This window comes from Brachyistius frenatus, unplaced genomic scaffold, assembly GCF_029030835.1.
Source record: "Brachyistius frenatus isolate BFR_SWC_R1_liver_20210118 unplaced genomic scaffold, ASM2903083v1 Contig_281, whole genome shotgun sequence".
In the NCBI taxonomy this organism is placed as follows: domain Eukaryota; kingdom Metazoa; phylum Chordata; class Actinopteri; family Embiotocidae; genus Brachyistius; species Brachyistius frenatus.
The window spans coordinates 428055-443403 of record NW_027210880.1 but is presented as its reverse complement, the minus strand read 5'-3'; the positions used below and the strand labels follow the sequence as shown (position 1 = coordinate 443403).

General features: G+C 46.4%; 2 protein-coding genes across 2 annotated transcripts; one reads left to right on the top strand and one right to left on the bottom strand.

The window, feature by feature from the left end:
• The first annotated feature begins 4105 nt into the window (after positions 1-4105).
• On the top strand, positions 4106-6701 carry LOC138634879 (E3 ubiquitin-protein ligase TRIM39-like). The gene is made up of 2 exons (XM_069722079.1): positions 4106-4339; positions 4562-6701. The coding sequence occupies exon 2, from the start codon at positions 4571-4573 to the stop codon at positions 6212-6214; it is 1644 nt and encodes a 547-aa protein (XP_069578180.1). The 5' UTR covers positions 4106-4339; positions 4562-4570; the 3' UTR covers positions 6215-6701.
• A 1044-nt stretch (positions 6702-7745) lies between these two features.
• esf1 (ESF1, nucleolar pre-rRNA processing protein, homolog (S. cerevisiae)) lies at positions 7746-15343 on the bottom strand. The gene is made up of 14 exons (XM_069722062.1): positions 15072-15343; positions 14062-14423; positions 13367-13671; positions 13165-13278; positions 12723-12832; positions 11791-11943; positions 11568-11682; positions 11223-11409; positions 10958-11134; positions 9733-9860; positions 9022-9112; positions 8811-8899; positions 8579-8728; positions 7746-8286 (listed from the first exon to the last, which is right to left on the bottom strand). The coding sequence occupies exons 2-14, from the start codon at positions 14399-14401 to the stop codon at positions 7921-7923; spliced, it is 2325 nt and encodes a 774-aa protein (XP_069578163.1). The 5' UTR covers positions 14402-14423; positions 15072-15343; the 3' UTR covers positions 7746-7920.
• Positions 15344-15349: the final 6 nt, after the last annotated feature.

Here is a 15349-nt window from a genome sequence, read left to right as displayed (position 1 = left end):
AAAATAATATCTGTTTTCAGCCTCCACTGTTTTTGTAATGGTCAATATTATAATGCTGAGATCGTGAAAAATGTTTTATTTTGAAACCTTTTAGCCTGGTGTATTTCCCGTCTGTGTCCAGCAGAGGGAATCAGAACAGCAGCCATGAGGTAACAACATAAACATCTCAACTTCCTGTTTATATCCAGGAACAACATGAGAAGAGTCTGTGGTGGAAAGTGACTGAGTACATTTACTAAAGTATGATTTGGAGGTATTTGTAGTTTACTCGAGTATTTAAATGTTCAGCTACTGTCTCCTTCCACTCCACATTTATCTGACAGCTTTATCACTTTTCACATGAAGATTTGTCACAGTGGATGAAATAAGAAGTTGTTAAAATCCAACAATTATTTAAATATTAAACCAGCAGTTTGTTTGTTTGACCTCATTTTGTAAAACTGATCTGTGAGCTGCAATAAACTCGCAGTGAGATACAGGAAGGAGGAAACAAACCCTGACAGACAGAGCTGCACCAGCCCTCTTTAAAGGAGTAATCTGTAGGAATTAAAAGCACTTTAGTTTGTTTTCAGAATTATGATAGTGTGTGTGTGTGTGTGTGTGTGTGTGTGTGTGTGTGTGTGTGTGTGTGTGTGTGTGTGTGTGTGTGTGTGTGTGTGTGTGTGTGTGTGTGTGCGTGCGTGCGTGCGTGTGTGTGTGACTGGAGATGATTACGTGCCTTTGATTTCACAATCAAACCATCAGATTCATCTGGACCTGACAGATGTCGGGTGTCGCTGAGTTTTATTGGCTGCAGCCCAGAGGAGACCGACCTGTCAGGTTTCTGTCGACCAATAGGAGCGGCTGTAACAGAAGCACCTTCAGGATGTTTCAGTGAAATGCAGCAGATAAACGTTTATTGGAGATAAAGTTTTAGCGAAATTTCAGGAGCAGGACCACACCTCAACCACTCCCCCACTTCCCGCCACACTCCTATAAATATCCACCCACTCTAAACTTCGGCCTGTTCGCGTTTTCTGCATCCGGAAGCAGACGCCACACAGAAGGAAAAAACAAAAACAAAAATGATCTTATCTTGGACCAAACATGGATCTGCTGTTCCTCAGCCCGTCTGACGACGACGACGATTGTTTTGCCTTCACACAGGCCACCAATACACCCAAGGGAAGCCCTCGATCTGTTGCCCTCTCCAAAAACCCCAGGGTTACCCACGAGACGCCGCCAACCGCCACCGGGAACACCCAGATAGCACAGCAGAGCCAAACCCGCCGATCTCCAACAAGCCGACCAGCTGCATCCACCCACCAGAATCCCTCTCTCCGCTCAATCCTTCTGTACAAAGGTTCCGATTCACGGCCGTCCTCCAATAACCCACTCACCGGTGACAGAGGGAGACCTGCCACCCCCAGATGTAGTCAACGGAAACGTAAGTCCCCTCTCTCTTCCTCCGCTCGCTCCAGACCCAGCGCTCAAAATTCCTCACCTGGTCCACCTCCTCGACGACTTCCCAGTTATAACCCCTCCTTTATCACATCCAGCCCACGGTCTCTTGACCATGAAATTAGTCTTCGCTCAGCTTGGCGTCCCTCTCTCTGAAGAGAAAACAGAAGGTCCTTCACACATCTTGGAGTTTCTCGGGATTAGTCTCGACACTGTCCGGTTCCAAGCTCCTTTGCCCGCGGAGAAACTCCACTGCATCATTCTCCTCCTACAAAACTTTCTTCTTACTCCCTCTTGCACCAAACGACAACTGCTCTCCCTCTTGGGACATCTGAACTTTGCCTTGCGCATCATCCCCCAGGGTCGCTCCTTTATTTCGCACTTGCTCTCCCTCGCATCATTTACACCCTCACTTATCGATCCAGTCTCCATGGAGACCCCCTCCAGAACAGAGATGCAGATGTGGCTGCACCTCCTCTCCAACTGGAACAGTATCACCTTCTTTTACAACGACCAACTTTCCAACCCAGAAGACATTCAGCTCTATACTGACGATGCTCCTTCCGCCGGTTTTGGGGGCCACTACGGCAGATGATGGTTTTCAGCTGAATGGCCCATCGAGTTCCGTAACTTCCTCCAAGGCTCCCTACTATCATCTTCAGCAGTCCACGAAATATATCCGGTCGTCATCGCGGCTCTCCTCTGGGGGCACGAGTGGCCAAAAAGGTCTATACTCATCCATTCTGATAATATCGCCATAGTCGACGTCATTAACAAAGGCAGAACAAACTCTCCCGCAATCATGCCCTTCATACGCCGTCTCACATGGCTGTCGGTCACCCATCAATTTATTCTCCGAGCTAAACATGTTCCTGGCCACCATAACTCCATCGCTGACTCTTTGTCTCGCTTCTCCTTCCAGATCTTAAGAACCTTAGCTCCAGATGTGGAGGAGAATCGAACCACTGTCCCACCATTTTCAGACACAACATTCCTCATCTGAAACCAACCATTGCAGAACTCATTGCTTTTTCCCAACGAGCCATCGTCACCAGCTCAGCCCCCAGCACTTTTTCTACTTACTGGACAGCCTGGAACTCTTTCCGCTCCTTCCACGCCACGTTTAACCTTCCGTTCCCTTCCTTCGACGTGGCCTCCGTATGCAGCTTCATCTCTCACGTCCACTCAATTCTCCACATCGAGAAACCCACCATTAAGGTTTACCTTAACGGTATCAACTTCTTTGCAAAATTACTCACTGGCTCCCCTGTAACGCTCTCCCAGTTGTCTTTACTTATTAAAGGCCTTCAGCGCCAAACACCTACACCGACTCCTCACCGTCTCCCGCTAACCACCGATCTTATTTCTCGCTGCATTGCCACCCTTCGCTCTAACCACTTTTCCACCCACCTGGCGCGCACTCTGGAATCCATGTTTCTACTTGCTTTCTTCAGTTTCTTATGATGCTCAGAATTCGCTTCTTCTTCAGCCAAGTTTAACCCGAGTCTCCACCCTTGTGTGTCAGACCTTTATCCCATCTCCGAAGATTGCTTAGGCTATTCGCTCAAACGGAGCACAAACCAGGTCAGCAACCCAGTTCCCATATTTTACTTTAACCTAAATTAATATGAGCCCCTACGAACCCCTCATACACTATCTTCAGCTCAGGAAAACGCAACAAACTTCTACCCATGAACCGCTGTTCATCACGGAAACAGGCAAAGTTGCCAATCGATCCTGGTTCCTTTTACACTTCAGAGCAGTTCTAATAAACTCTGGAATTAATCCTGACTCCTTCTCCGGCCACTCCTTCCGCATAGGGGCAGCCACCATCAAGTCAAGCAGAGGAGTCCCAGACCACCTCATCAAGGTCATGGGCCGCTGGTCTTCCCAAGCCTACCAACTTTACACCCGCCACAGCTTTGACGACCTGCGCAAAGGGCAGGCAGTCTTGCTTTCTTAGGATGGATTCTTTTGGGGATCTGCAAAGCCCGGGAGCCGCAGTGGATCCTCAAATAAGCCTTCCCCAAACCGCGAAACTCTCACCCTGGCTTAATCTCCTTCAATCAATGAAGGTTCGCCCTCGGCTGAGGCGGGGTTCTAGCTAGTGAAATGAGTCTTTAGCTGTAATGCAGCTGGAAGCAGACGTCAGTAACACCACGTTAATAAATGTCTTTAAAGTGATACTTGATGTCCGAATGAAACTGTCACATTAAAAAGGACCAACCCACACAAACTTAGTTCTGTTTGTAAACGATTTAATGAGAAGAGAAATAAAAATAAAACCTGATGTGAGGAAGCAGGATTCAGTTCATGTTGTTTCCAGGTGACAGGAAGTGGATGGTGTCCGGTCAGGAGGACTCGACCTGACGAGTGTCTGACTCCAGGACCGTCGGGGTTTGTAGAAAGGAGGTCTCTATGTGAGCTTCTGCTTCTTCCGAGCCTAAAATTTCTCCGTTTTGTTTTTAATCAACTTGACGAGCAGCGACATACTCGGGTCCATCGCTTTATTCGGAGATCCAATGTCACTTTCCTGCATCTTCCACGCTACTTCCTGTTTACTCTTGGCACCCGCCTGTGTGGGTGTGGTCTCCTGAGCGCTGACCATGTGGCGCCCCCCCTCCTCCTTCTATTTACATTTTACACAGCATCCTAACTTTTTTGAAAACTTGGTGAGACTATATTGATGTCTGAACCTGAATGAGGAAACACACCCTGACAAACAGCAGCAATAAAAAGCCAGTAAACTTTGGAAGGACAAGGTTCAAGTTCAGATTAAAGTGAAAGATAAAGTTAGTCAGAGAGACGGCAGAGCTGCAGTCGAGACGAATCTCTGTGTTTCTATCTGAAGACAAAATAAACTTCATCTGTTCTTCCTCAACACCTGAGTCCAACACTGGTGAGTACAGCTGATCAGATTTACTGTTTCAACAACCAGCATCAACACAAAACTTACAGCTTCAATCAAACAGGAAGTTCAACTCCTTTCATTTCGTACCGACTCCTGTGTGTCACTTTAACTCTGAAGTTCAGCTGTAGAACAGAAGAAACAATAGAAGAATATTTGTCTTTATAACTCTTTTTAAAATGATGTTTTTCCCTCTTTGACTTTTGTCCTCAGACTGCAGACATGTCTGCTGCCAGCTGTCTTCTCTCTGAGGATCAGTTTCTGTGCTCCATCTGTCTGGATGTGTTCACTGATCCAGTCAGCACACCATGTGGACACAACTTCTGCAAAAACTGCATCACTCAACACTGGACCGTTACCGACAGGTGTCAGTGTCCCATGTGTAATAAGGTGTTCCACACCAGACCTCAACTGAGAGTCAACACGTTGTTCTCTGAGATGGTTGCTCAGTTCAGACATGAAGCTCAACAGAAAGCCAGCAGCAGCAGCTCAGAGCAACAAGCTGCCAAACCAGGAGAAGTTCCCTGTGACGTCTGCACTGGAACCAAACTGAAGGCCCTCAAGTCCTGCCTGGTGTGTCTGACCTCCTACTGTGAGACTCACCTGCAGCCTCATCTGACAACGTCCAGCCTGAAAAGACATCAGCTGACGGAGCCTGTGGAGAACCTGGAAGGCAGGATGTGTACGAAGCACCATAAACCTCTGGAGCTGTTCTGTCAGACCGACCAGACATGTGTCTGCATGCTCTGCTTTGTTTTAGACCACAAGACACACGAGTTGGTTCCTCTGAGAGAAGAATATGAAGGAAAGAAGGCAGAGCTGGGGAAGACAGAGGCTGAGATTCAGCAGATGATCCAGAAGAGACGACTGAAGATTGAGGAGCTCAAAGAGTCGGTGAAGACGAGTAAAGCTGCTGCAGACAGAGAGAAAGCAGAAGGTGTTGAGGTGTTCACTGCTCTGAAGGAGGCGGCTGAGAGAGGCCTGAACGAGCTCATAGAGGAGATCCAAGAGAAGCAGGAAACAGTAGAGAAACAGGCTGAAGGTTTCATCACAGATCTGCAGCAGGAAATCTCTGAGCTGATGAAGAGGAGCTCTGAGGTGGAGCAGCTCTCACGCTCTGCAGACCACCTCCACCTCCTCCAAAGCTTCTCGTCCCTGACAGCTGCTCCACCCACCGAGGACCGGACAGAGGTCAGCGTCCGTCCACCATCATATGAGGGGACTGTGGTGAGAGCTGTGGTTCAGCTGGAGGAGACGCTCAGGAAAAAGAGGAAGCTGCTGTTTGAGGCCGAGCTGAAGAGACTCCAGCAGTCTGCAGTGGACGTGACTCTGGATCCTGATACAGCACATCCTGATCTCATCCTGTCTGATGACGGGAAACAAGTGAACCATGGTGATGTGAGGAAGAATCTTCCAGACAACCCAGAGAGGTTTTCTCAATGTGTTTGTGTTTTAGGAAAACAGAGTTTCTCTACAGGCAGATTTTACTTTGAGGTTCAGGTTAAAAGAAAGACGGACTGGGATTTAGGAGTGGTCAGAAAGTCGATCAGCAGGAAGGGAAATATCACTGCACGTCCTCAGAAAGGTTTCTGGACTATACGTCTGAGAAATGGAAATGAATACGATGCTAATGCAAGTCCTCCAGTCCGTCTGAGTCTTTGGTCTGGTCCTGAGAAGGTGGGGGTGTTTGTGGATTATGAGGAGGGTCTGGTCTCCTTTTATGATGTCGATGCTGCAGCTCTTATCTACTCCTTTACTGGCTGCTCCTTCACTGACAAACTCCTCCCATTATTCAGCCCCTGTCTTAATGAAGGTGGTAAAAACTCTGCACCTCTGATCATCTCTCCTGTCAATCAAACTGCCTGATCTGTTTCATGATGAAGCGTCTCCATCAGTGAACGTACTTATTAAAAAGGTTCTCTGTGATCCGGTCTGTGGGACTGAGGCTGAGGGAAATGTGTCTCCTCTGATGTCCAGTATGTCCCCACTGTTTCCTGTCTGATGTGATGATGCAGCATTAAAAGTCATGATGTCCTGAGCTGGAATGTTTCTGTCAGAGTGTCAGAAAGCTTCAGAGTCACAACATCAACACGTCTGAGCAGGAAACACATTTTCTCTGCAGGTTGAAGGTTTTTCTGTTTTTTGATGAAGAGATTTTACAATCAAATGTTACATAATGTGATGTAATAACTGCAGCAGTGAGAGGCAGGTACGAAACATCAACATGTTGGGGTGTTTATGGGCTACATGTCATATTATTGATCAGTTAATGTAGGAAACAATCAGCAGATTAATCAATCATGAGTGTCAGTACACTGACAGACGATGTATGTGTTATTAAATTTGACCAATAAAGCAGGTTCTGAAAATAATATCTGTTTTCAGCCTCCACTGTTTTTGTAATGATCAATATTATAATGCTGAGATTGTGAAAAATCTTTTATTTTGAAACCTTTTAGCCTGGTGTATTTCACGTCTGTGTCCAGCAGAGGGCATCAGAAAAGCAGCCATTAGGTAACAACATAAACACCTCAACTTCCTGTTTACATCCAGGAACAACAGGAGAAGAGTCTGTGGTGGAAAGTAACTGAGTATATTTAATAAAGTACGATTTGGAGGTATTAGTACTTTACTAGAGAATTTAAATGTTCAGCTACTGTCTCCTTCCACTCCACCACATTTATCTGACAGCTTTATCACTTTTCACATGAAGATTTGTCACAGTGGACGAAATAAGAAGTTGTTAAAATCCAACAATTTGTCAAATATTAAACCATCAGTTTGTTTGTTTGACGTCATTTTGTAAAACTGATCTGTGAGCTGCAACAAACTCAGTGAGATACAGGAAGGAGGAAACAAACCCTGACAGACAGAGCTGCACCAGCCCTCTTTAAAGGAGTAATCTGTAGGACTTAAAAGCACTTTAGTTTTTTTTTCAGAATTATGATATGATGAACTGATCAGAGTGTGTGTGTGTGTGTGTGTGTGTGTGTGTGTGTGTGTGTGTGTGTGTGTGTGTGTGTGTGTGTGTGTGTGTGTGTGTGTGTGTGTGTGTGTGTGTGTGTGTGTGTGTGTGTGTGCAGTTGATTACGTGCCTTTGATTTTACAATCAAACCATCAGATTCATCCAGACCTGTCGGGTGTCTCTGCGTTTTATTGGCTGCAGCCCGGAGGAGACCGACCTGTCAGGTTTCTGTCGACCAATAGGAGCGGCTGTAACAGAAGCACCTTCAGGATGTTTCAGTTAAATGCGGCAGATAAACGTTTAATGAGTCTTTAGCTGTAATGCAGCTGGAAGCAGACGTCAGTAACACCACGTTAATAAATGTCTTTAAAGTGATACTTGATGTCCGAATGAAACTGTCACATTAAAAAGGACCAACCCACACAAACTTAGTTCTGTTTGTAAACGATTTAATGAGAAGAAAAATAAAAATATAACCTGATGTGAGGCAGCAGGATTCAGTTCATGTTGTTTCCAGGTGACAGGAAGTGGATGGTGTCCGGTCAGGAGGACTCGACCTGACGAGTGTCTGACTCCAGGACCGTCGGTGTTCGTAGAAACGAGGTCTCTACGTGAGCTTCTGCTTCTTCCGAGCCTGAAACTGCTCCGTTTTGCTTTTAATCGACTTGACGAGCAGCGACAGACTCGGGTCCATCGCTTTATTCGGCGCGCCGACGTCACTTTCCCGCATCTTCCCCGCTGCTTCTTGTTTACTCTTGGCACCTGCCTGTGTGGGCGTGGTCTCCTGACCGCCGAGCGTGTGGCTCCGCCCATCGTCCTCCTCCTCCCCCTCCCCCTCCCCCTCCCGCCGGCGCTGCTTCTCGGCCAGGATGCTCTGAGTGGCTCTGGTCTTCTTGTAGCTGGGGTGGGAGGGGTCCAGGTTGAACAGGTGGGAGGTGAACATGGCCTGGAAACGAGTGTCTTTAACGTCCAGCTGAGGACAGACAGAGACAGGTGAGACAGGTGTTATTCCCTCCTGCTGTGTCTCTATGAGTCAGACTGACTTTGGCAGATGTAGCTTTTGTGTTCTATATTACAGTCTCAGACTGTCTGTTCTGTAACGCTACGACACTTTTAGACACTTTGAGGTTCTCTAAGTTCAACACAGAAAGAGAAGTCAAATATTTCTGAACTCTATAATTCGTCCTAGCAGACGGTTCTTGTGGACTTTGGGCCGTTTTGCCGAGAAAAAGCATCAGAATGTGATGAGGATGTGAAGGTTTTACCTGGAAGCGGTCATCCCCCAGCGGCTCCTCGCCCTTCCTCAGCAGCTTCTTCCTCTTCCTCTTGCTCAGGTTCTGCTGCTCCACGATCTTGTCGTAGTTGAAGTGTTTGTGTTTGTTGTCGTCGTCCTCCATCAGCAGCGCCATCTCCGCCTGGAAAACACACAAACAGCGTCACGTGCTGCACATCCACACCGACGGGGGGGAGGAGAAGGGAGGGGGTTTGACCTCTGACCTTCTGTTTCTCCAGCTCCTCTTCCTCCTCAGCCGTCCGCTCCTCTTCCTCTCGCCGCTGCTTCTTCTTCTTCTGTTTGTTGTTCAGGTCTGCAGACACACCAGATGACACGGAAACTAAACCTTAAAGATCTTTTGTTTTCACTCCGTCATTCACTTCTCAACTGACTGATCACCTGACTGATCAGCTGATTGATCAGCTGATTGATCACCTGTAGTGCCGAGCTCCTCGGCGAAGAAGGGGTCACTGAGGTCGACGTCCGGAGGAGGCTCGTCGTTGCTGATGTCTTCGTCATCGGCTCCCTGAAAGAAGATCAATCAGACAGATTGATAAAACAACACACAGCAGAGCTGTTCGATCAATACGACTGAGGACAAAAAGAAGAAAGTTGGAGGTCAAAGGTCAAAAGTCACAATCAATGTCACCTCTTTATTTCAGGAATATATATCTGGTTTCTTCTTTGCATGGTCGAGTTTTAACCTGCATGTGTGGATGCAGCGATGAACTGTGTTCACAGACGATGGTTTTCAGAAATGTTCCTGAGCCCATGTAGTGATTTCCACTCCAGAATTGTCTGTACTTAATGCAGTGCTGCCTGAGCGCCTGAAGATCACCACCATCCAATATTCAGCCTTGTCCCTTGTTACAGACATTTCTCCAGATTCTCTGAATATTTTGATTATATTATGAACCGTAGATGATGAAATCCACAAATTATTCGTAATTTTGACTCTGTTCCAACTTTGAGATGTGTTGGTGCCATCAAATTTTAAAAAAGCACATACTTTTCCTAAAACAATAAACTTTCTCAGTTTCAACATTTGAGATGTTGTTTTTGATATTTTTATTTTTTACATGATTTGATAAAAGCCATCGACAAACACTTAAACCTTCGTAAAACAACTGCGACAGTTGAACGTACCTGTTTCCGTTCACCTTTCTTCTGCTTCTTCTTCTCTTTCTTCTTCCGCAGAAACTCCTCCCAAGGCGTCAGCTGGTCTTTGCTCTCCAGCTTCTTCTTCACCAGCTGCTCTGTGGTCTCCTTCAGGCCTGCAGTGATAACATGAACTCACTGAAGCTCAGATAACTCCCCAACAGCATGTTACACAGACGATCACCAGATGAAACACGAACAAGTTTTTACAGAGATTTAAAAAAAAAAAAAAAAAAGTTCAACAAGGCAAAAACAAAGCAACAAATAAACTGCATTCTCTGTTGGCCTGTTGATTGACTCAAAAAGGACTCATTTGCCAGGAATTCTGGGTAAATTATGTTTTTTTCCGTCCTAAGACAGTCGGAGGATTTCTTAGTTCTTTTTTGTGATTGTTTTGATCAGAAATACACATTTTCCTCAAAAACTGTGATGCCGTGACGGCTGGTAAAATGAAAGGAATTAGCAAAAATTGCAAGTTGTGAGAAAAGTATTTCCTGCTAAAGAGTAATATGTGGTGACTTCCTGTGATAATAATCCTACTGCACATCCCAGAAATATTTGCGTTGTGTTGAATTAGAGAACCATCACGGGGCTCAAAGTGATTAAAAGTCTCTAAAAGTGTCGTAGCTTTACAGAACAGTCTGTGACTGTAATATAGAAAACAAAGGCTCCATCTTCTGTCACAATAAGAGCTTCAAATGCTTTTTAAATCACATTCATTCAACACTAAAACAAAGTTCAGTCTCTTACAGCTGGAAGTGTGGAGAAAACTCATTTAACTTATTCCTCATTCCCATCATAAGAACACATTTCCCACAAATCCCGTCATTTCCTGTTGTTGTGGTTAGCTAGCAGCAGTTTGTTTTGATGGTGAAAGGAGAGGGGGCGGAGCCTTGTTGGTTGGAAATTAACACTTAGCTTTGGTGATAAAGTCCGTTTTATTTTGAAAGAAGACTTTATAATGTCATACTTTCAGGTCACAACAGTTTTTGAGGAACAAATCACGTGAATTTTGCAAAATAACTATATTGAGGAGATTGCTTTGATTTCTTGCGATCTGCTTTAAAAACTCTCAGCTCCCTTCAAGTCTTTCCTTCTTATCGCTACACATATTAAGATCCATGTTTTCCTCTTTCCGAGTCTTTACTGACCGTGAATAATTTCCGTCCCAGCACCTGGTTACTAAACCTGGAAGTGAAGACTTTAATCCTACCTGGCACCCAGGTGATCTCCATCTCCATGTCTTTGTCCTCCTGCAGCTTCTTCTCTTTGTCCTGGATGCCTTTCAGCAGCTGTCTGTACTTGGAGATCTGCTCGTCGCTCTTCTTCTTCTTCTTCTTCTTCTTCGCCTCCTCCTCCTCCTGCGGTTTCCTCCCCACCGCAGGCTTTACTGCCCGACACAAACACAGAGCAGCACATCAATCAGCTGCTCCGTCTCGTCAGAGCAGAAGACGTCACAACAGTTTCCCGTCTCTCACCGTCCTCTCCGCTCTCCTGCTCTGCATCTTCACCTTCCTCCTTTTCTTCCTCCTCTTCTTCTTCTTCTTCTTCGCTGGAGGAGGCCAGGTAGGCGTTGAAGTCCATGTCCAGCAGCTCGTCTTTGTTGAACTTCCTGTTCAGGGCGGTGACACGCTCGTGGTCGGTTTCGTCCCACGTCAGCTGCACCTGATGAGTTCAAAACAAACACATCGGTCAAAGAATCGTCTGCTTGTCTGCTGATCTCACACCATCCTGCTCCTCTCGTGCTCATTTCATCCTGACGGTTGTTCAGTCATCGTCTTAACAGTCTGTTCGGCGGCAGTATCCGCTGGGAAGCATCTCACCTTCGACGTGGCGGCAGCAGACGAGGTGAACAGTTTGGGCGTGTAGGCCGACAGGTTCACGTCCGTCGCCTCGTCTTTGGGCTCCTCGTCAAACTTCACGTCGTCGGGAATGAATCTGTTCGGTGGAGATTTAAAGGTCAACGACACAAACGTTCTCTTCTAGCGGCAAGACATTAAACAGGCGACGGCACACGAGTTTGAAAACGTTTGTTGACGGTCGTACCGGAGGTCGAGGACGGAGCAGCTGCTCTCGTACTCGTAACCGTCACACTCCTCGTAGATCTTTGCAGCCGTGCCGACCGAGTCGCACTCCACCACAGCGTAGAAATACTTCAGCCGCTTGAACTGGTAGTCACGCATCTTCTCCCGGTAATCCCTGAGAGTAGACACAAACAAACATCAGACCCAAGAAGAACACGACTGCTGTACTGTAAACGTTTGGGGGAAAAAATAACATATTTTGCTGATTTTTGAAGTGAAAAGAAATAAATTAAATTCCTTCCAACTACGACTTTTAATTTCATCAACTTAAAAAGAAAAATGTATAAACTAAAGTTGTTGAAAGTGCAAAAGTTTGGACGCCTTCACCAGCTCCATCGATTGACTGGTTAGGACTTGAAGAATTGTGAGGAATGACCCAGACCCGATAAATTCTCTAACTTTTCGCACCTTTTGATTACAGTCAACAACTGAGGGTAAAACATTAAGAGCTTTAACTTTGATACGTCTGTCAGACAGTTCAGGGAAACTGTGGCGGTCAAGAGAAGAACTTGAAGAGTAAAAACACTTTCAGGTCAAACTGCACATCTGCTCGGCGTTCCCCAGGGATCGATTTTAGTGCCGTTACTTTTTTCATCTTTGTCCCATCTGTGAGACACCAGGTCTCTGTAATTCTTTATCATCAGTGACTCTCTGAAAAGTCTCCAGTTGACGCAAAGTGCTGCCCGCTCCTTGTTGAAGGTCGGGGTAGAAAAATATGATTTTTTTTTTTTTAGCACAGCCAGGATGTTTCCAAAAAACTTTAGCGCATTTTTTTTTTTAGCATCTATTGGACTCGTCTCTGCTCAGGTTGCTCTGCTGATGGTTTTGTTGCACCTGCGGGTGAACGACTTACACCTGCTTCATTCTGACCTCAGTAAACTCCCAACACGTTACCTCTCCTCCTCCGTGTCGTCCTCCGAGTCGTCGGGCAGCGCCTTCAGCCCCGACGGTCCCTGAGTCTCCTCCGTCGTCAACCTCTCCTTCCCAAACTCCGACGGGTAAATCTGGACAACAACACCCAGCATGCACTGCTGTTTATCTCTCTTGGAAAACAGACAACACTCAGCAAAAACAGTGCTCATATGTCAACAATTTAGTCAAGAAAAATACCTTATTATTGTATGTTTGATCTTTTATTGATGCTGAACCACAAGTACTTTCTCAACCTATGGGAAACACTACACGCCCACCTATGACTGAAACCTGCCTGCAGCCCAGGCCTGTCAATCAAACAGCCCCGCCCCCAAACATAGCTGTTTCTGAGTCCTAATATCTAATGAATGCTGAAGTTATTTTCTGAGCAACAACAAGCAGGACACGAACGGAGCAGGTTTACCTTGACAGACAGCACGGCGCCTCCTTTAGGCAAAAAGGAGTTGAACAGAGCCAGCAGGTCTTTGGCCTTCATCCGGTCCCAGTCCATGTTGCAGACGGCCAGCCGGGCGGCGACCTGACACACGAACACGGGCAAAACACGTTAAGAGCGTTTGTGTTTCCTGGTCGATTGTGTTTCCCTCCCTCACCGGACGTCGCCTCACCTCGTCACCTCGCGGAGCGTCTTTGCACAGCTCCCCCCAGTCGTGCTCGATCTCCTCTTCCTCTTTCCTCAGGATGGCGTCCACATCGTCGTCGTCGTCGTCTTCGTCCGAGCTCGTCTCGATGTTGCCCTTCCCTCGGGCCAGATCCGGCTCGCTGTCACTGTCGTCCTCCGAGTCAGATCCGCTCGCCACGACGCTGTCCTCCGTTGCATCTTCGTCATCTTCCTCCTCCTCACCGCTGCCAGTGACTGCCAGCTCATCAGCATCCTCCTCTGCAGACTGCTGCTCCTCATCGTCTTCATCACCTGAGGATACGCGATAATAGTTGGAATCACTGTTGTGTCTGCAGGTTTAGATCAGGTGATTACACACTGGCCCCCCGACCAATCATAGCTCGCCCTCATGTCATCAGGAGGGAGGAGCCAGAAACCAACTACCGGAAACCAGAATGTAAACAAACGAAGTCGTCTAAAGCATCTAACGTTTGTCTGTTGACGCAGAAAGAAGGCGTCTACAGGTCGCACCAACAGAATGAAAGCAAAGTCCTTCGGTCTTTACCGTCGCCATGGTTACAGCCTCCGCGCTGCTATTGGTCGGCATCAGAGACACTTAATTCGGAGGCTGACTTCAGAACCAGACATGTCAGACTGTTCTCATTTCATCAGTGAACACGAGAATAAAAAACATCTTCTCACCCTCTTCTACGACTCGGACTCCTCGTTCAGCCTTCACTTTCTTCTTCTCCTTTTTGGCCTCTGTCGTCCTCCCGCTCTTCGCGTCCTCCTCGGCTTCCTCCTCCTCCTCCGAGTCGGACAGCTGGTAGAAGCGCTTCAGGTCCTCTGTGGACGTGTGGTTGATGGGGCGGCCTCGTTTGTCCACCGTGTACTTCACCTTGAAGCGCTTGTCGTGGAACATGGACTGGAAGCGCTTGTCGATCTTGACTTTGCGCTCTCTCTCGGGCATCTCCCAGAACCGGGGGTCCTTCTGCACCCGCAGGAAGCGCTCGTCGCCATCCTGCTGCTTTTTGGACGACATGGTGGCAGAGTCACGGCGTCACCTGCAGAAAAGAAACAGGACGTAGTGTCGGGTGACATAAACCTCATCATCATTACGGCCGAAGTTTACAGGTAAGAAATGGTGACTTTCTCTGCTTTTAGCAAAGACATTTCCTCATTTTAATGCTCTAAAACAAAACGAGATTCAAACTGTAACAGCTCATACTTGGTTCATTATATAACTTTAATTGTTTTTTTATGTAACCTTTTGCTCTTGTTTGTCTACATATTAAGTTCTAATAAAATGTTATTTAAAAAAAAAAAACCCACCTTGGTCCCAGTTTCTATATTTTTCTGTCCTATTTCATTCAGCAGTATTTAACTTTTCTGTGCTTTTATTCGTATTTTATTGGTTAGATTAAAAAAATGTAAAACGTTTTTAATACCATATTTCTTTAAACTGCCTTATAATACTTTGCATTATAAATAAAGTTTCACTGATTCTGGGTTTTTCCAAACATCTCCTAAAAAGAAACTGTCAGAAAGCATGGTCCTATGTGAGGAACGAAATCAACAAACTGGGTCCGGACCACAAACTGGACTATCACGTGTCTGCACCGGGACAAAAATTTAACAAAAACGTTTTAAAACAAGCTTAAACCCGTTTTACAACCTGCTCTCTGCAGTTGGTTTCAAACATGACAGTTTACCTGGCTGGAGAGTCACAAACGCTGCGCTGTGTTTGTAAAAACGGTCTCCGGTGAGAGTCGCTGCTGCGGGAACCTCCACACCGACATGTAAACAAAATGTCCGCTCAGGGAAGACGGACACAAATGGCGGGGGGGGGGGGGAGGACAGACAACGGAAACTTCACACAGCACCGAGGGTCCGTCTGTGAAAGTAAAAACTCAAATTGAATCTGAAATAATTGCAAAGACAAAACTCTACTGATGCCTCACAGCTCTGCCGGATACACGTGTTTTCCCAG

What these genes read in the sequence shown, in the direction of transcription:
- LOC138634879 (XM_069722079.1), top strand. Translation starts at nt 4,571, where the DNA reads ATGTCTGCTGCCAGCTGTCTTCTCTCTGAGGATCAGTTTCTGTGCTCC.
- esf1 (XM_069722062.1), bottom strand. Translation starts at nt 14,401, where the DNA reads ATGTCGTCCAAAAAGCAGCAGGATGGCGACGAGCGCTTCCTGCGGGTG. An exon ending in CTGCTGCCGCCACGTCGAAG is followed by an intron (nt 11,410 to 11,567) that starts GTGAGATGCTTC and finishes TGAACTCATCAG; the next exon opens with GTGCAGCTGACGTGGGACGA. An exon ending in AGGAGCTGGAGAAACAGAAG is followed by an intron (nt 8,729 to 8,810) that starts GTCAGAGGTCAA and finishes TGTGTTTTCCAG; the next exon opens with GCGGAGATGGCGCTGCTGAT.